This window comes from Sparus aurata, chromosome 4 (assembly GCF_900880675.1).
Source record: "Sparus aurata chromosome 4, fSpaAur1.1, whole genome shotgun sequence".
Taxonomy (NCBI): Eukaryota; Metazoa; Chordata; class Actinopteri; order Spariformes; family Sparidae; genus Sparus; species Sparus aurata.
This window is the reverse complement of record NC_044190.1, coordinates 31493936-31515289: the sequence shown is the minus strand read 5'-3', so window position 1 is coordinate 31515289 and position 21354 is coordinate 31493936. Positions and strand designations below refer to the sequence as shown.

At 43.6% G+C, this 21354-nt stretch overlaps 1 protein-coding gene across 2 annotated transcripts in view; it reads right to left on the bottom strand.

Annotated features, from left to right (window-relative positions):
- Positions 1 to 21354, bottom strand: part of mdga1 (MAM domain containing glycosylphosphatidylinositol anchor 1) — a 188518-nt gene that overhangs the window by 25243 nt on the left and 141921 nt on the right. For both annotated transcript variants that reach the window (XM_030414726.1, XM_030414727.1), the window contains exons 12-16: positions 12274 to 12454; positions 12136 to 12159; positions 9703 to 9855; positions 9392 to 9553; positions 1810 to 1940 (exon numbers count right to left, since the gene is read on the bottom strand). In XM_030414726.1, the coding sequence (XP_030270586.1) occupies positions 1810 to 1940; positions 9392 to 9553; positions 9703 to 9855; positions 12136 to 12159; positions 12274 to 12454 (651 nt within the window). The remainder of the gene's footprint in view (positions 1 to 1809; positions 1941 to 9391; positions 9554 to 9702; positions 9856 to 12135; positions 12160 to 12273; positions 12455 to 21354) is intronic.

Here is a 21354-nt window from a genome sequence, read left to right as displayed (position 1 = left end):
TGGGCTAGCTGGTTAGCATGCTAACTTCAGTAGATATCTTTGCAACACTATCTTTTTTAAGATTGGCTAAGACTTCGGTGTATGAGATTACTACTATGGCTCTGTACCTTTGTTATTTGTCATTTTCTTTCTCATGACAGCAGGTAGCTACTTGCGCATACTACTTGGATCTTTGGAAATCGGTGTGAAACCTTGTTCTCCAGCCTGAAATCAGCACATTCCTGATGAAGCGAGTAATCCTCTGGTTTCTGTGCGGATAGGCCTGCTGCTGACATTCAGCAGAAAATAAGCTGAATGCTCACTCGGAGGAAGTCATTCATCAATACTTCCCTCAGTACTGAAATGTCAAAATGCTGTACCCACATTTATTTAATCCATGATAAATGCACCCCAGTCTCCCTTATAAAAGCTTGGGGTTAATTTGTATATATCATTTTTCATTGCCTTCATTAGTACTGCCATTCGCACAAATGTCTGTGGCTTGATAAATAATAATGTGATACTATTGATTTCAGTGGGCAAACGCTCTCCTTGCTTACGTTCCAAGACTGTGATTAGCTGCAGTGGCCGAGGTGCTGGCAGGGGTGCTAATTACACAGGATGCTAAAATGTGTTAGCTCTGACAGCACTGTGCGAGGTGGCAAGGGGGCTCAAAAAGCAAATCTAAATTTGAGGACTTTCTCTGGTTCTTTGAAGCTTCAAACATCATTGTGGAGAATTTCCTGTGAAAAATTAATCAAATTCAAAGCAGAGTATCGAGCCCAAATCTTTGTGGAATTCCGCCCGCTGAGTCCTCACAGCTACTAGAGTACAAATCCCCCTTGTTCTATCTCTGCAGTCAAGGGAGTCCCCTTAGGGGAAGACACAGTAGACAGGAAATGGCTGAAGTTGAGGAAATATCTCGGGATGAGACGGATGACAGGAAAAACAGGAATACAGTGGACATTAAAAATTGAAAACCCATTTTTTTCCCCTCTTTTTCTTCAAGCAAAAGCCAAAGCAGCGCTGACAGCGGCGTCAGCACGTGGTGGAACTGACCATCAAGAGGCAAGCACTGGAGGCTGATTTAAGCTTTGGGAGGTTAAGTCCTTTCAACATCAAGCAAACAGTACAGAGCACACTACAAGCATGCTGTACCCTATTCAACCGAGGTGGTTCAGGTGCTAGTTCGGAGACAGTGCCTACTCTGGGACCAGTTCTTTTTTGTTTTGACAGCCTAAGAACTGGCTCGCGTTCAGAAGAACTGAACCCACAGTGGCAACGGCACAGAACAAAGAACCTGTTACGTCAGGGTCAGTAGGTGGATTTATTGTGACCAAGAACCAATGAAATCCACTTAACCATCATTTCTAATAACTTAGCTCTCATCCAGCCAATCCGACTTATCCTGATGTAAAGATTATGGACTGCAAATCGAAGCTACGGTGGTCCGATGTTCGGAAGCCAATGTAGGTATGCAAAGCCGGGAGCAACACTTTGAAGGAGTGAATGTAGTCTACAATAGTTGTTCCTAACAACAATGGGAAATTGGGGACGTATACGGTGACTGAATGATGTAACATTACAGTGGAAAAGCAAACTGGTTCTTAAAAGATTTGCAAGTTGAGCCAACTCGGAACCAGCACTAGCACCAGCCCAGAGCGCACGCGTGTGGTCCAAACTGTGTCCTGTTGTACACTTGTTTTTCTTAAACAACAGGCATGCTAGCAGGCAAAAGAACACAGCACTGCTGGTTTAAAAGTACAAGTAGTGCACTGTCTTCGCCCCTGTGTTGTTGTCTTTTTCGAGGAGAAATCACGAAGCCATTACCTGGAAGGGTCCACTGGGGCTGATGTCAAAGAATGCTTTCTTCCAGTCTCGGCCCTGATCACCAGACTTTGTCCACACCACCGAGTCGACAGAGGCGATGCTTCTCACTCTCAGAAGCACATTGAGAGTGCCTGTGAAAAAGTACACACACATACACAAACACACACACACACACACACACACACAGAACAGATCATTAGAAACTGCCAGTGAACTGTCAATAAGCAAAGGCTAAGTACTGATTTATGTTAAGCGGGTAATAGACCTTAAGATTATTGAAATCTAAAGGCCAAACATTTTAATCCTAACAGCCCACGCATAACGACGTATTCAACCAACTCAGACGTATGTTTGAGTCTTGACAGTCAGAAAGGAGTGAACTGAATAAATACAGTGAACGCGCTGAACAAACAGACTGCGGTGGGAGTCGTTTCTGATCAGCTGAGACGCCTCGATCCCGACTGCATCCCGAAAATAATTGCGTTTGCCCACCTCTTTACCAAGATAAGTGACTGATTCACGACGGATCCCAACATGCTTACAAAAGTTCAATTGATTGTTTAGAGTCACCAGAGAAAACGTATGTATTGATCGTCACCGCTGCCTTCTCCCCCCAATAAAAATGCTCCATGTTTTACAGCCCGGCAACAATTTACTGCAAAAAGGGAGCCGGCTGACTGATTGTCACTGGCATAAATTCAGTCACGCGGCATCACCAAATATCTGGCTGCTGTCAAGTTGTCAACATTAAATACCATATAAAAAATTGAATATGTTTCACAACATCTAGGGGACCAAACTCTGAGGAACACAACACACAGCCGTGTTCGAGCTGCCTGTATTTATAGGCAAAAACACAGCTCTGCTACGGCATCACTTGGTTTATATAAGAAGTGGGGGGGAAAAAAAGTGCATTGAATTTTTATATACTTGGATGAAGCTCTGAGTTCAGACGCTGTATGTGGATGACATTTAGGGGAAATTAAATGTGCGAAGCCCCCTCGGATGAGCGGTCCGGTGGAAAGGTTTTATTTCACACTGACATAAACGGGGCAAAGAGACAGGGAGGACGGAAAAGAGAAAAGTCAAACACATAATGATGGAAAGGAGACGCAGGGAGGTTGGAGGATCTGAAAGAGAGATCGGCTGATGAACTGACCTGATTAACCTACAGTATCTGACGTCACTGCCACGTGATCTTCAGTTTAAAACACTAAAAAACATGTTGCCACGGAAATCGATTGTCCTGAATCCCTGAAAAAAACCAGCTTGAGAGAGTGACACCACTGGAGCCATAAGGAAGTGGTCCAAACAGTCTCTCTCTCTCTCCCTCTCGCAGGTCTCTAAGGTGTGAGAGAATCATTCATCTTCTTAACGATCCCCAGCCAGCTCCTAATTGGAACATTAACCATCCACCAGTCTCTTAAACACATATGCAGGCAGGGGGCACAGTTATCTGCGTGTCACGTACTGTATACCTGTGTGTGCACACGCATGCACTTTTAATTGTGAGTTTGCATGTTGATATATGTTTGTGTGTGCGCACAAATGTTTGTCATTCCCTTGTGTGTGTGTGTGTGTGTGTGTGTGTGCGTGTGTGTCTTTGGGCTAATGCTCTTCAAACCTTGAATTAAACAGCAGAGCAGGCTGGCGGTAATTAACTTCCCACTCTGTCACAAGAGAGGTGCGACTAGGGGAAACGAACTGCTCAGTGGGGCAAACAGCGAGGTTAAATAACATGTTGAGGGTGTATCAACTCAAAGATGTGCCGGAAGCTAAATCTGTCAGATTTGTGAAAACCAACTGATTTCAGGCCACTTTTTAGTTTTTGCAATAGATCAATATTTGGGGAAACATGCTTATTTATTTCTTGGATGAGAGAAAGATGACAAGATCCCAAACATATTTGTCCATTTCATAGGAAGTGTGGAGGAATGGAAAACATCTTGTTATCAGATCAGTCTTATTACCATCCATAATTACTTTTGCTCACTAGATGGCAACCTCTAGCAGCTGTGGTAACAGCTACAGCTGCAAAGGAGGAAGTCAGCGGAAGTAGTAGAGTGAAAGTCTGTATACGGATCGACAGTTCGGTTAAACAAGCAGAGCATTTTTATACGTCAGACTGCAGGGTAACTTCTTTAAACCCTACTAACCCAGCCAAGTTATGTTGTGTATGTAACGTATATGGCAGTTACTTTGGTAACAGAGCTACGTCTGTAAACTAAGTTACTGAAGAACCGTATGTTGGTTAGGAAGGCTTGCTACATCATTCAATCCAAGCGTGTGTTAAATCAATGTGAAGCGACAGTGAAACAAATGTTACGGTTGTTCAGCATCTAGGCGTGCCTAAAGCTCACGCAATCAAATAAAGGAAGACTCATTTTCAAGGATATGTAGAAATGTAATTATAGCATATTTAAAGGGAATATTTTCGCCAGACTTTTTTTTACGACCAGTGATTTAGATATGTCTCACTTCAACTGATTGGAAACCACCTGGATATATCACACTAATTAGAGGTGCAGATTTTGGTATTTCGGGATGAACCCAGGTGAGCTGTTTACCCCTTTTTTGAGCCCTTATGCTAAGCTAAGCTAGCGGACTACCTGCTTCATATTGAACAGGAGGTGTATTGATTTTACATCCGACTTCTCGGCAAGAAAACCAAATGAGTGCATTTCCCCCGAAAATGTCAAACCCATTGTTTTAACAGCAGGACAGTTTTGTATCTACTGTTTTATGTCATATCCAGGTCCAAACGGCAGAATGCTCCCGGGGAAAAAAATCATGCACTGATATTGAAGCTGGAATAGCCCTATCAGAGAGTCACATGCAACTGTTCATCACCTCCAATTTGAAAGGACATGGGCGGCACTGTGATATAGTTATACTGTATAATGGAGAGAGACATTGGCTGGTGTAGCCCACTCTCCCACTCTCTCATTCTACCCCCACATATCTGAGCCTCCTTGTCTCCTCCATCACTCACCTCCCATTCTCTCTCTCCTCCAATCTATTTGCACCCTCACCATCACCACCTACACACACACACACACACACACACACAGCCAACAGTGGGGAGAGGACTCTGATAAGCAGTCCATTGATTGAACTGGGGGTAAAGCAGAGTGTGTTGGTAAGAGTGTCAGAGAGGCAGAGGAGAAGGAGCAGCTCTATCAGGGCTACTTGTCCGTAGAATCATGAGCGAGGAGGACGGCGGAGATACACAGCCACACACAGAGACAGAACCACACACACACACACACACACTGCCATACTGGACATCATCTGTGTGTGTGTGTGTGTGTGTGTGTGTGTGTGTGTGTGTGTGTGTGTGTGTGTTCTGTTGATAATAACGGATGAGCAAGGATCGATCAGATCTGTCTCTGTCCCTCATCTGCACCCGAACATGTTAAACCGAGCACACGAGACGGAGATTTGCAGCCCGTGGTCTGGCTTCCGCCACCAAGGCAGCAAGCCAGAGCATTTCATTTAAAGTTCTGAGTAAACAATCAATTCAGGAGCACTGAGACAAAGGACGAGTCTGGATTTAGCTAAATCCAAAGCAAATGTTTTCCTGAAAACGAGAATGTAAAGCTAAAACGTTGGAGGGAGACACTTCTTTAACAGCAAGTAGCGTCTAGAAAGAGACAGAAAAGACCTGATAGCAATGTAACACTTGCGACAGCATGTGACATGGACAATGCATTCGGCTAACACAAAGAACTGTAAAAATTCACACGGCAAGCTAATTAAAAAGCCCTACTTAACACAAGCGTAATCCAAAACAATATGTACAGGTATAATATATAAAATAAACTCAAGCTCTAATTTGTTTTCCATCACTCTGAAGTGAAAATAATCCGGTGATTCCAAGTGAGCTTGCCAGTAGGCACTCACTCGCAAACCTGAGCCCGTCTAAAATACTACCCGATGCCAAGCAAAACTAATTAAATGTGGTTTATTGTTGCTGCCAGCAAAGCCCAAAGAGAAACACATTAAGGTGAACCACAAAAAACACATCGCACTGGGAAGCTCTTTATTTGCAGCGTCGGCCCATTTCACACCTCGAGTCCGAACCAGTCAGAGATCTTTTTTCTTGTCCTTAAAAGAATCCTCTCATCTGTTTCATATTCGCATAACGCTCTTGGTTTATAACACTGCCAACATGTATATGTGGGTTGGAAATAAGGTGCAACATTTCAACAGCGTTTCTAAAAATTGCTTCGTGTCAAAGTACCGGAAAAAAGGCTTTCAAACATATACAGCCCTTTTAACACTTTACTGTACTTTAACGCTATACAGTGGAGTACATTAAAACTTGTTTCAGTACTTCAGCATTAAGCACTATCTCGCTACCTGTGACCATTACCGAGCTGATGGCCTCTCCTGCAGCTCTCTGTCCCAGCCCTCCTTTTCATGCGTCCTCATATTCATTCTTTCTTGCGCTTCTTTTCTTATCGCACTTCATTTTTTCTCGGCCCGTCTCTTTTTTTCCTACCGTCTTCATTAGCCCTCTTTTTCTTTATCCCCCCCCTCCCCCCGGAGGCTTCGCCGATCCTCACTTTCCCCTCGCTCCTCTCATCTCAACTCATCTCTCCTCTCGCTGACCCCACATCTTGTCTCTTTTTGTCATTAAGAGTCACACCGTGTCTTCCCCGGCAGGAGTGTGAGATCTGCCAAGGTAAGGCAATTAAAGTGACAACAGATTGGAACAGACTGGGAGAAACAACAGAGTCAATTGAGGGAGGGCTTGTAGCAGAGGCTGGGGCGTAACCGCTAACAGAACGGACTAATTGTGAGCAAGCGCCGTGCGACTGATGCGGCATTGTCTTGTCTCAGTGCTACGAGACCCTCTGAGCAACAGTGCACGATAAAAGCGTTCGAGTAAGTGCTTTAGCACCCACAGAAGTCTGCTCATGAAGTGATTCACGGAGACAACTGTGAGAGAGCGGTGAGGAGAAGGAAAAACACATTCATCCACCCAGCCATGGGTCTAGTTTGGTAAAGCGCCTCTCTGATTTTTTTGTTAGCGAGCCTCCCAGTTTTTAGGGGATCACTTTGATAGCCTGCTGTCTTTTGCTTGGCAGGCGGTGTCCTTCTGGCTTATCTGGGAGAACATCCACACCATGCCAGTTGAATATGGAAATTTATCTTTGTTTTTCTCATTTCAGGCCTCCGTCTAGACTTACAGGCTGTTTTTCCCACACAGCTTCCCTGACTGTACAACCACGGAACCACGGGGAAATTTAAGCTTAGCAGAACAACGATGTCAGCCAGATCAAATGGGTCAGCTCCTCTGAAGAGATTTAGCCATTTATGTTAAAATTGTTCACGTTTTATTGTGGACAAAAGGTCTCAGCTGAAACGACCTTTCAATTGTTTTCCCATCTTTTAGTTCCAGGAATAGAAAAAAAGATTCAAGAAATTAATCATTAGACATCCGAGTGCTTTTGTGTGCGTTCATGGTTCTTTGTGCTTGTGCAGCTGCTTTTTCAAAGGGTTCATACCTGTGTCAGTAGTCTCACCCCCTGCCTGTGGAAGAGATGGTTACACTCAACTTTTCAACGTGTTTGATTTATTTCTGACCAGGCACGTCACACACTAATCAGAGCTGTGGTCAACAGTGAGTAAATGTGAAGGAGGGTAGGTAGCTTTTGGCTACATCAGCGAAAAAGCTTAGTAATTCAAGCATGTTGATGTGCAGGGGGCATGTTTACCATTTTTTAAGGGTTTTGTTTACTGTGTTAGCATGCAAACATTTGCTAATTAACAAAGTCTGTCTAAAGCTGATGGGAATGTAGTTGAGTGCTCCAGGTATTTTCTCATGAACTGAACTACTGCATGACACAAACATCTTGACCAGCCGAAGACGCCAGATCAGCGATGCTCTTTCCCTTGAAGGGCCAATACTGAAACTTATTGGCGGGCTCGGGGCCGAACGCATCACCTTATTTGATGTTTGTTACGATGCAAAATGTTACTAGGATCCCAAATTACCTCAATTGGCTGAAAAAATTAATGAATTATTAATTCAAAATTCTAAATATTTAAAGAGCATTTTTTTTTTTTACCTCACAGCATAAACATTATAACATTTATTTTTTACTCATTTATTTCTGTTTTCTTTCCTTTTTCCTTCAAATATCTGGCAGGCAGAACTGAGCAAGTGGACCACAGGCCTCACATTTGGCAGCTGTGCACTATATGAAAAGTGAGGTTATCAAAGGTCTGAACCAAATTGAGCAGCAATCGATCAGTTGCTGTTAAGATATTCAGATGAAGAAATTGAAAGTCATTCTCATGGTGGCACCAGAGGATCACCAAAGTCAGCAGGACAGACTGTCTGTACACTATGGACATCTAAATTGTGTGCCCATCTGTCATGCAGATCTTATATGTTGAGATACTGTATACCACAGCATCGTGACCTCAGAGTGAAGTCAGTGTCACTCATGTGGTTCAGATATACCTTCTATGTATATGTTGCAGAGTTCATGAAGATGAATCCAACAGCAGTCAAGCTATCTGACTCTTAACCAAAAATGTCAACCTCGTAATGGCTTGAGTTCTGTGAGGTACAAAAATGTGATCGGAATCGATCCACTGAGCTACAGACCAACCAACAAACCATTGCTAATGCCTTTTCTCTCACCCATACAGGTAAATACACATATGTATTGCATGATCCCATCCATACGCACATGTGCACACACACACAAAACATTGTGCCCTTACATACACTGCAATATTCTTAGGAGGCAGGGCGGGTCAGAATGTGACAAATGTTACAGTGAAACCTGTATGCTTGGGCTAAGGACACATAAATCAACTTGTGTATGAGTGTGTGTTTGGGCTTGCGTGTTTGGTTGTGTATGTGTGTGTCTGTGTTTGAACAAAAGTGGGTGTGCCTTCATGTGTTTTTACCAGTTTTACGTGGTGTTTTTTGGGGGAATACATGCCTGTACAGGATTGTACAGGATGCATGTGTGTGTGTGTGTGTGTGTGTGTGTGTGTGTGTGTTTGTGTGTGTGTGTGTGTGTGTGTGTGTGTGAGTGTGAGTGTGCGTGTCTGTGTGCAGTTGTGCAGGCTACAAGATGTATGCATTCTAGCTGTGTGACAGAGCATATTATGATGAACAGCTTGCCCAAATGACTGATTGTGACTTGCCACTGCCATAAATCACACACCCACTGCCCCCTTCAGCCACCTCCAAACACACAAACGCACGCACATACACACACACACACACACACACACACACACAGGAGCAGGAACATATACAAACAGAACTTTGGTAACACTCTGACCCACTCTTCTCCCTCACTTTCTCTTTCTCTCTCTCTCTCTCTCTCACTCACACACACACACACACACACACACACACCTATGATGTCGTGTCTGACAAGCTCTACAAGCGAGGGTCAAGCACAGAGTTCAGCCTTTGACAGAAGCTGAGCGATATGAGTGTGACCATACTCTCTCCTGTATAGCATGTCATTGTGCTCTATGGATGCTCTAATGTTGTAGAAGACGTCTCTGTATGTTTATGAGCATCATTCTCCGCCGTGCTACTCACCGATGTGTTTGCCCTTCATGTGGTAGTAGAAGGAGACACAGTATGGGACTCTGCCAGAGCCCTTGGGGCCTCTGACTGAAGTCACATTGTAAAGTGGAGAAAGCAGACGAGCCCTGTCCCCGGGCACACGCGGCCGCGACGCTTCGATGTACATGTAGTAACCTGAAAGCAACAAGACGACACTCTATCACCCAGAGTCTGGAACACAAGTTTGATTTATCCATTTCTGTTTTGTTTTCATTTTCTGATAAGTTTCTGTCAATGCACCGCCATGACTGATAATCACAGAAGTGAAGCCCTTGTTTCCTCACCCTCCTTGGTTCCACTGCGGTCGGTTTCCGGGCCGGTATTGGCAGATCGCTTGGGATTCTGCGTCAGGTGATTCTGCCTCGTCCAGTCGAAGACATCACTCCGGTCTTGAGAGAAACCACAAATGCGCTCATCCTCGAAACCACACACATGGTCTGGTGTGGAGAAAAGACACAGCAGATCAGTGACGCGTCAGACTTTTTGACAGCACAGACTAAAAGTGACATAACCTGCCGTTTCTTTCTTTTCACCCACTTTTACCAGGAAATGAACGGCGACAATGCAGGCGTGTAATAACCTCTGCGGTATGCACTTCAAATGTGAAGATCAGACAGCCAGGCAATTACAGACAGAAGTGATAGGCACGATGTAGGCGGAGGGGAATATAATGTTAACTCGAAGTGGATTTCACATATTTAGCATATTCTTGATGTTCGACTCCCACACGCAGCAAATGTTAAAGGTAGTCATGACGAGGTCAGGCCGCGTCGAGTGTAAAGTGTGAAAAAAAATAAAATAAATAAGTTTGACTGTTTGACAGCATTTCTGACGGAACAAAGAAAAAAACCCCAGAGATATTGTGGAAATAAACATGTCAGAGGAAGAACAGTTGATCTTCTTTTTTTCGAGGAGTGTTTCAAACAGTCAAATTTCAAGAATGTACAGTAGCAGTTTATCCTCATGTGTCATGCTTTACTTTCCACTTCCTGTCTTTGTCTGCTTTCTCCTCCATTTTTTTTCTGCTCACCTGTGTTATATTAGTAAATCGCACCCTAAGCATTTAAGCCCATGTTTTCCCTTAACTTGTCTGTCTTCATCCCACATCCCTGCGTTCCTTGTCTGTTTTGTTGCCAGCCTTTTTCTGCCCACCTTCTGTCTTAGATTTTGCATTTTGGACTTTACGGTTGCATTAAAGCTTGCCTTTTGTCCGGTTATCAGCCTGCCTGAGTGTTTTGCCTTTGGGTCCATTTTTGCAAAATCTTAAGAAAAAATGTTGCTTTTGCTGCTAATAAAGATGGAAAACCCAAAAATCAGGATTAAAAAAAGGTTTGAATGAAGAAAGCTGTAACTTCTCTAAACAGGGAAAGTCTGATCTTAGATTCACTGGTCAGGATGGAAAGTATCTCAAAGGTCAACTCTTATTTAGAAGGATCCGTGCAAAACCCCGCGATAGTGAACACATCCAGTCTGAGAATGTCAGTACACAGATTCTCGTGGAGACCATTTTTCCTGAATAAACCTCTTGAATTTACATGCCAAGGTCTACCTGCTTCCATTTGACTGTTTTCAACCCGCTGTTGACACTCAAATTATCATCACAACAAAGCTTTGTGGAAGCAATGATCGGATGCATCCACATGACAAGTAATATTCTAGGATGTTTGGGATTCTTTGTATGTCCTCCAATTCTTATGTTTTGAAGTCAGATTTGGGATTTTTCACATTATCACATACGACAGGAAGGAGAAAGAAAGCATCAAAGAAAGACCTCTGGGGGAATGTCAGCATCCTTGATTGCTGATGTCTCTTGTTAAGACAGATAGACGGGCTTCTCTCTATGGCATTGTCACCTTCATTAGCCCATCTGGAGGGCTTTACCACTATCAGAGACTTGCCAAACAAATGAAAATCGAAAGCGGGCGAAGCAGCCGCTATCGAAAACCATCCAAGCTGACAGATTCAGTGAAGGCTTCCCGGACACTCGCACAGTCCGCTGCAGATGCATATGGCTCGCGCTCCCCATGAGGATAGCTTGTGTGTGTGAGTGTGTGTGCTTCGTTCTTTTCAGGAAGCTAATCTATTACTATTCACACCCTGCTCCACTACATGCGCTCCTTTCAATTTGCACTGTTGTTCTCGCAGTCTGTTCCAATCTGCTGTTGTTTTAATTGCCTCACCCTGGCGGAGCCAACTGCCACTCCTGCCAGAAAAATGCTGCGTATCTCTTAATGAAGAAAATAGACAAGATGCAATTGACTGAGAAAGAGAGAGGGAGAGGATGAGAGGCGGGGGGGAGCGTGAGCAAGTGCAAGACTGGGGGGGTACATATTAAAGGCGATGTGTAACATATAGTTTTAATAAAGTTTCATCTATCACTTTTCAAATACGTCATATTATGCCGATTACAGCATCAACCTGTCTGATATCCTCAAATAATCAGCACTCTTTGATGACAAATGCCACTGGTTGCTTTCTCACGTCGTAGTGTTCAGCTGTTCTCCTCCCCAGTGATAAGATTTATTTAAGGTCAAGGATGGGTCATGGCAAACTTTGTCTTGGAAAACTTATGCCGGCATTGTTTACAGCACACAAGATAAATTAGCTTGCGCTGAAGTTCAACGTGCCTTCCTAACTTCAACGCCCGCCATCAGTCAGCTCACAAACACAAACAGAAGCACAAGAGCAGAAGATGGTGGTTAAGAGGATAGTCTTACCTGAAGAACGTGGATAGGTGTAGGCTGTAAGAAAATAATAGCAATTAACAATCAGATATGCACACATAAAGTATGTCAGTCCATGGATATGAAAGGTGATTTCTTGAGAAAATTATGCATGTTTAAAGTTAGACTCACGCTCTGAGTACTGTATGATGCGACTGATGTAGTCCCCAGTGCTGTAGGTGGTGATGGGGACCAGTCGGACCTCGTAGGACAAAGGGATTCTCAGGTCTGAGATGGTGTAGGACATCAGCACACCCTTCTCTGGCTCCTTACCCTTGAGGTCTATCTGCTTTGAAAACAGGCCCTGCTTGTTCTGGATTGGTACAGGTGAACACACACAAGCACACGAACAGGGAATATTAAGATGTAAACTCACAAATATCAGTGTTTCCCACACATAGACTTTACTTGGGAGGGCCACCCAGGTATAATAACATAATAATAATAATAACAGGGCCTTTATTTCTTTGATCTGTCTGAGTGAGCAACGCCATCAGGTGATCGATTACCTAGACAACCTGCCTCCTGTCTACTGTCAATCATTCGTTCTCTGGAGTAACATCTCTTGTGTAAATGCACAGTAGTGGTGCAACCTCTCTTAATGTAGGCCTACTTATGCTTTTATCTAGGACAAACACGTAAGTGCACCTGGTTGTCGCCAACACAAGAACACGCAAGTTTGTAAAAAAGACGACTGTCAGAAAACGGCAGATCTGACTGAGAGGCAGAAGAAAGTGAGAATCTCAGTACTGTCAGGCACACCTTCCATCTATTTTCCCCCTTTTTCCTCCCATACTTTCATAATAGCATCCTTAACCCAGCCTACTTATGCTGATATGCCAAAATATCAAAATGTTTGCCGATCAAAAGTCAACCGTGTGAGGGCAAATTCCCCCAGGTAACGACGCAAAGCTCCGGCTCATCTCCCATCTGGAGGGTTTTGACTGCAATATGAACCGCTCCTACACTGGTAATACTCTCTGCAATTTTACGCAGGCAGGCAAACGGAGTCTAACTCTGGGTTAAAGATCCACTCGTACTTTTCCTGGCAAACAATCGGCAGCTTAAGCTTTGTGTTGACGAAGCAACAATTTTATCTACACACGCCAGGGTCAGGTGCAGATTTTTTGGAATGGGGTGGCGAACTGACTCATGCAGGGGTGGCATGATGATTTACCATTTCTCATATACTGTAGTCACCTACATTACAGTTTCTTAGATTCCTAGACACCCTACTAATCCCAGAATCATCATATAATTTGATTTTTTTCTTTTATATGAGTGCGTGATTCCTCACATTTCCATTTAACATCAGCGGAATTGGCAACGGGCATTCAGCCAGCGATGGGCATATAGCCAGTCAACCAGGCCAGGACTTCGATTTTACCCTTCTTGGACTGCATTTATATTTTCAGTCCCGTCTTTTAACCAAAACAATTCACAGGCTGGTAGTGAGTATTGGAATGGACACATGGGTAAATGCAAGAGGCCATTCATATGGGCACAAATAAATGTACTGGACATAAACTCACATGAGAAACGACCTCATAGACATCAATAAAATGCAAACTTTAAAGCAAATGGGTACAAAATGATTATGTTTGTGCTCAGACCGACAGTAAAGAGCACTGCAGTATACAAACTGATCCTCTGAGTCCTCTTTTATTCCCCTCTGTGTTTGCACGTCTCCCCCCGAGAGTCAGTCATTTATGATATCTCTACCTTTACTTACAAAAGTTTGATTCCCAAACAGTATTAAATAAATTGAATTGGCAGTGCGTGAAAATGGAAATAAAAATGGATGAAATAAGATGTGATCCGGTCCAATTGTCTCCTCATTTTTTTTAAATGTAAGTCAGGGGTGTTTTTTTTTTTTTTTCTTTTTGCTAGCACCACTTTTAATACAGCTATTGCTGTGTTATTCCACCCACGGAGAGAAGGATCCATTAGCTGTGTATCTGCCTCTGATCCCAGCTACTTAAAGACCTGACAGTGAGCTCAATCTAATGCATTAGGTCAGCCACTCCACCATAACACCTTAGTACACCCACAGCATGCCATTATCAGGTAATGCATGCAGCACAAGTGTCTGTGTGTGTGTGTGTGTGTGTGTGTGCGCGTCATGTCTGATTGTGCGTGTACGTGTGCTTGTGTGTGTGTGTGTGTGTGTGTGTGTGTGGTAAGTGTCGACAGCACAGAGCCCTCACACGGTGAGCAATCAGTGTAACAAGTTTGTGCGGATTTTATGCAACATGAATTTAGAACAATACGCAGCACCTGTATGTGTGACTTCATTTCGTGATTGATTTATTGCACTGAAAATTCATTTTAATGTCAGTCATCGCAAAGTACACATTTTTCCATTGCAATTTTGTGGGATAATTATGCAAAAGCGAGGGGAAAAAAGTTTAAATGTTTGTTTCAAATGTGTCTGCTTGCTGTCCTGTTTCTACTCGGCTCATCCGATCCAAAGAGTATCAGTTTGGTAAGTCACAGAGGCACGGTGGAATTCCATAGCTTTGAATATCACTAATATGTCCTGACATCAGCCACGGTGAATTCAGCTTTTCCTCCTGTCCTCTGACACTCAAGTTGATTTGTGCTATCCCCATTGGCTGTCTACCCACCACCACAAACTCAAACTCGGCTGCACTGAGATGATCATTTCTATTGACGAGACCATGGTGACTCCCGCTCAGGCTGCAAAGAATTTGATACGACTCCAATTATCGTGTGAGCCCCACATGGCATCCAGAGCCCGATCCATGCATGGTTGTGCTTAGCAACACACTCGGAATCAAATCCTTCCCTCCTCACCAGGCCCCGCGCCACTAATGGCTGTTAAATCTTTCTTTTTTCAGTGATAGCCCGGCTGTTTCCAGTTCAGTTGCTCCAATTTTTTTACCCTCTTTTTTTCAGTTATGAAACGTTCTTGCACAATGCCGGTGAAATTATGTTTTTTTTTTTTTTTTCTAAATATCAACCACATTTTCCTTCCTAACATAATAGTATACTCTTCTCTAATTCACATTCATTGTTCCCAAACTTCTCTCATCTACTGTTTTCCTTTTCCTATCAAGCTCTTGATTTGCAATGCAGCTCTGAGCCCAAATATATTAGAGGAAATTAAAGGCCTGACATTTGCAAATAGGATTCCCGTTTACTTTTGAATTTGGAACTTGTGGTTTTTCAAATATCATTTGATGAGATTCAGAGAGAAGAGACATAACTAAGGATGCAGCAGAGTGTTGCGTAAGAGGATACTGCCCATTTTATTGAAACGTGACCTTTTGTTTCAAGAGACTGTCACACAAACCATCTTCAAAAAGTGCCAGTAGCGGAACTACCTCCTACGGAGGCTGAGGCATCTGGACGTAGCCCCTCCCATCCTCCTCAGCTTTTACATCTGCCACATAGAGAGCCTCATCAACTTTTTCTTTTTTGGCTTGGTATGAGGGGCTCTCAGAGAGCAACAAGGCCCAACCCTCCAGCAGCTCTATGACCAGAGGAAGGTGAAGAAAGCAAGTGAGATCGCCAGGGACTCTCTCATAACCTCAGCACCTGCTTTCAGATCCTGCCCTCTGGTAGAAGATATGCTGCCCCTGTATTGAAAAAAACCCCTTCTGCTATCAGGCTTCTTAACAAACATAACCCCCCGGAACCCCCTTCCCTACTCCAATTGGAAGAACTGGCCCTGCTGTGCTGACAGCACCCCCCCATTTTGACATACTGTATTAACACAATGGACCGACAAACAAAAAAAACGTTAAACACTACATAACACACTAACTATACACTCCAAACAGGCTAAATGTCACAAACTCTCAAAACTCGCCATCTCTATCACCGTCACTGTCGCTGTCACTCTTTCGCCGCCGTCCCTCCCCAAACTTCCCCCTGTTCCTCAGCAACCAAATCACATGGTTTGCCATATAATTTTGTGATTGGTTGGTGTGGTGCCTTTTTCCACCAATAGGAAAGGGGGTGTCACAGGTTTTTTGGCTTGCAAATACTTCTTGCTTGCGGACACTTTCGTGAGAGAAGCCCGTTTTTACCGTCTCTTCCTGCACCAAATGTGCAGCAAACGTGAAGGCAATGTAAGCAAAAAAACGTGGCATACATTATTTATCATAAGTCCAGTTTTACTTGGCCTATCAACACAATTTAAAAACTGGTATATAGTTTGAAGGCCGCTCCAACACACAAGTCGGAACCGAGACTCACTGAGGCTCTGTCTCGCTGCTATGCCATCTTAAATTGGTCACGTGATTTTGACCTCAGAGGGTTAATGCTCAAAAGGCATCAGCTTCCATTGGTGCAGACTTTGACATTTTTAACTTTCAAGACCTTTTACATGCAAGAGAACCTATATAACCCACCGAAGCAAAGGAAAAAGCGCATAATAGGTCTCCTTTAAGTAAAAGCGCTGATACAACAATGTGAAACTACTCCATTACCAGTCCTGCATTAAAAATCCTGTTATGTTATGTGCAGAAATATTATCAGCAAAACATACTTCAAGTCCCGAAAGTATTTTGTTTTCAAAATATTCCTTTGACCCCTGAAATGATTACCAGATTCCTTATGTTGATCTACTAATATGTGAGTAGCGTTCCACTGTTGATGGAGGCGGAGCTAATTCTAATTCATATACAACATTTGCTCATCTGGCACCAAAATTGATTACATAGAAACACACATTATCATAACATGTGTGTTTCACACGGTTTGCAGTTACATGTTAAAATGTACAGTGCGCTTTTAACACCATCTTACGCTGACGATCATCAGTATAAACATTTACACGCTGCTCAAACGGAATATGCATAATTATGTGAAATATCGCACGAAAGAGAAACTATGCTCATGCAAAATGCATAAACTACGCGTTAGCAGGGAGATATGGGTTTATAATGCTGCGGAGTCGGAGCTTTACGAGTGTGTTGACTGCCTTTTTCCATCCATGGGTGGGGTCTATGTACACACACGCACGCACACATACATGCAGACACTTGTTTGCTTCCTTTTACAGTGTGTGGGCCAAAAAAAAAAGGATCTAGACAAACAGCATGCACACACACTCACACACACACACACCAACACACACAAACGAACACTGTGTCGACCTGGAAACACACACTGGATCAATGAGGTGCTGAAGTGTGACTCATAAGAATTCAGCTGCTCCTGCTGCTGGCAGAAAAAAATCTGTCTCCCTGCTTCTACCTCCGTCACTAGGTCAGCGGACATGATGTGTGTGTGCGCCTGCATGTGTTTGTGTGCGTGCATGCGTGGGAATGTGTGTGTGCGTGAACCTAATTGACAGGCAAAGGGACAGAAGGACGGTGAGAAAGATATACAGCATGTAGAGGAATGGCCAACAGACGGAGACAGCCAAAGTGACCGCAGTGAGTGACAACATATTCTAACAGGCGGAAGCGCTGGCTGGTTGACAGACCGACGCATAAGTCCATATACCTCTCCTGACACGCGTGTGTTCGCGTGTGCCTGTGTCTGCGCCGCACGTTTTAAGGGATCGCAGCCAGACGGTGTTTTCAGCTGCGTCTCCATCAGACTGTCAGCAGAGAGACAACAAGACAAAGAATGTGTGAAAGAGGGCGAGAGCGAAGGAGCAGCGGTGGGATGGAAACGCACAGGCGGAGTGACGTGCGCGTACGAGATGGAGATCGGGATTGACGGCGCGAAAAGAGGCCGCCTCTCCAAACACTCGGGAACGTGGGGTTAATTTTTCTATTATCCTCTATTAGCAGAGCTCTTTCATCACTGATCCAGCAGTTCACCGATATTTGGCGCACGTGAACAAGCCAATCACCTGTGCACGTGTGTGTGTGTGTGTGTATGTGTGTGTGTGTGTGTGTGCACTGTGTCCAGAGTGTGCTTGCATCTATGCTTGCACAGCACAGAGTATATCTGCATATATATACATACATTATTCATATATTTGATTTAATGTGAAACTCTAATTCATCATGAATATGTTTAATTCTCATATATATGATAATGGGGGATGTGTGTTTGTGCGACGGTGTGCGGCTGTGTGAAGAAAGAACCTGCGCGTAGCAACGATCTGAAGCGCGGTCAGCTACTAGCTGCACAACTTCGATGATTCACAAACTCCATCGCTGCGGGCGAGAGCGGTCGATACAGAGATGAGGTGGAGAGATTTAGAGATAGCGGGAGGAAGGTGTGAAGACGGAGAGAGAAAAGCAATAATGGAGGAAAGAAAACAAGCTTTAGAAGAAATTTGAGATTCAAAAAAGCACACGTACAGTATGTATATTATGGGATTGTAGTCTGGAGTGTCTCTGCTGTATATACATGTACCACAGAGTGATCACACTTTGCTGTGTTGTGTGAACATGAGGTTTATGTTTGTCTACTTCCAAATCATTTCAGAGGTGCTGTATTGTAACACTAAGCGCACAAGAACCAACTCCTGACTGCGAGCATGCAAAGATGAAAACTGCATCGACATTTAGTTTAAGATCAGCGAGCTCCGACAGGAAACATTTATCAAGACCGAGATCTGGGCGTCAATTGTGAATACAATTCCGGTTTAAAACTTTTTTCTAAAGATTGTTAAATAAATGCTGTCCGGATCAGACAGACATTTGAGGGAAAGGCAGGGAAAATCAAAGAAAGACAGAACAGGATATTCTGCTCCGTCACTATCTAGCGATCATTTGTACGCTCGGTACAGTGACTGTTTTGGGGTGAATTAACAGGAGGAACTGCACAAACGGTCCAGCTTTCTCATTTGGGGGAATGACACGAGGTGACAGCTTTCTTCGTCTCCTGTTTGAACACAACATAATGGAATGGAAGAAGTGATAGAGAAATGTGCGCATCGGCAGTTTGGTGAAGTCAAGTTTAATGACCGCTCACTCAACTGCCTTCCAACATTTCTTCAGAAAATTATGTGTGACTGGATACTGCATACTTTTTCCTTGTTAGTGGCTAGTTTTTAAACCAACTCCACCGATTTCTGCAACTTGATATGTGTTTACAGGTCTTGGGACTGCATATGTGATGGGAAAATTGTGAAAACTAGTATAAAGTCTTTAACTGGTTCCAGTTGAAGTGGCACGTCATCTGATAAAATGCCTCCAGTGATGTCACTCAGCGGCTAAGTTGCACTGTGGGTAATGCTGGCATCAGCTTCTGAAAATGCACTGCACTCCTAAAACACTGATGGACTCAATATGAACAAATGATCAAAACAGATACAGCAGACCCAGAGGTATCTACTTTTTTATTCCACACATTAAAAACCAGGAGCCTACATTACCACATAAGGCTTTACACTTGTTTTTATCACATATGGAGTAATACTCCAGTATGTCTACAATCAGTGATGTTACCCTTTAAACTTCCTCTTCCCTTTTCACAAATATATGTGCACAAATTTGCAAATGCCTTTTAAAGCAGTAAATCAAGTAAATGTGAAACTGTGACATTTACATGATACTTCCTTAAACACATCCACAAAAGACAAGAGCCCTGCATTCATTAGTCTGAAATGAGCATCAAAAGGCTTATTAAATCTTTCTCTCTTGTTGTAAAAAGGTTAAATTATCACATTTTAATCATCTCTCACAAATCAAAGAACTCATTTGAGAAGCCGTAGGAGTAGAGGTTATGGTGTGAGGAAAAAAGGGAATGTAAGGACAGCTTGATGAAACAACGAGGGCCTGTCAACTCTGCTCATTCCTACGCAGGGAACCCCCCTGCTCTCCGCAGGGAGAACAAAACTAAATTAAGACGTGTAAACGTGGATTTCACAGGCTGGCAATGAGTCATGGAGCAAATCATTCCAGCCACACAAATGGGAATGGACACACCGGTAAATAAAAAGGCATTAAAAGGCCATTCACATGGTCACAAAGATCGATAAATATACATAAACTCACAGAAAAAACACCCACATGGACATCAATAAAAATGCAAAAAGTTAAAGCAAATGGGCACAGAAGTAATAGCTTTGTGCTCAGACAGACAGCAAAGAGCAGCGCTCTATATGAACTGATCTGAGTCCTCTTTTATTCCCCCGTGCGTCTGCATGTCTCCCCCGAGAGCCCCTACATCATTTTGTATGTGCTAAAAAGATAGACTGTCAGGGCGTTAAGAGGATGAGCTGGAGAAAGTGTTGCAGAAATAGATGGGTTGTGAAATTGAGATGGTATTACATTTGAATGTTCTCATACTCTATTTAATAGTCGAGAGGACCAGTGAGATTTGCTGTTTTTCTTTAATTTGCATCTTATTTCTCTCCTTCGCACCCGTTCATTCACTCCCTCGCTCCCCCCTCCCCCTTCTCCGCCTCCGGTCTCTTTTTCCCACCGCTCTCTAATGCACACACATAAAAAAAAAAACACGCAGGTAAGAAAACCTTGAAATCAAATTAAACTTTAACAACATTTAAGAAGTCCTAAACTGCCACTTAATGCAACTCATTATTTTAACACTGTCAGCATAACAACTCACGGCGACTATTCATCAGCGCTATTTTAGTTGCCACGGTTCACCAGACGCTAAATGCCATTAAGCCCGCACTTACACACGCTACCTTGGAGCTGGAAAATAACAGAGATGGGAAGCGAGAGAAAGACGGAGGAGGAGGAGGAGGAAGCAGGAAGAAATGGGGGAGAAAGAAAAGAAGAGATGCTGTGTTCGATGACGATGAAAAATACTGGTAGAAGGACGGGGGACAAAAGTGAAGGGAACAAGAGAGAGGGAGAGCCCGGGCATTCAATCATATGTGCATCTGAGGAAGGCCAGCGCTCTTTGTCTGTCTCCCTGTAGAGTCTTACTTAATGAGGTAAGCTGCCAAGACTTAAAGTAGGAGGGGAATTAGCTATTCATCCGCACAAAAGCAAGCTGGCAGACCCTGCACTCCCTCCGCTTCAGCGTCTCACACACACACACGCACACGTATGCACACATGCACGCACCAACCCCCAGCCAGTTGTGTATAATTCACTGTTATCCTCCCCGTCTTCTGACTCAAGGCCAGTAATCTATGAATAGATGTTTGAAACAAAACAAGGAGGTGGCCTGAGGTCGCCTTCACAATGTGGACAGAAAGTTCAGATCAGGGGCCCGCTAAGAGGTTCGGTTAGAGATAGAAGTAGGGGGAAAAAAATGTAGGAATCGGTCATGATTGAGACGAGTACTGATAGAACTAGTATGCTT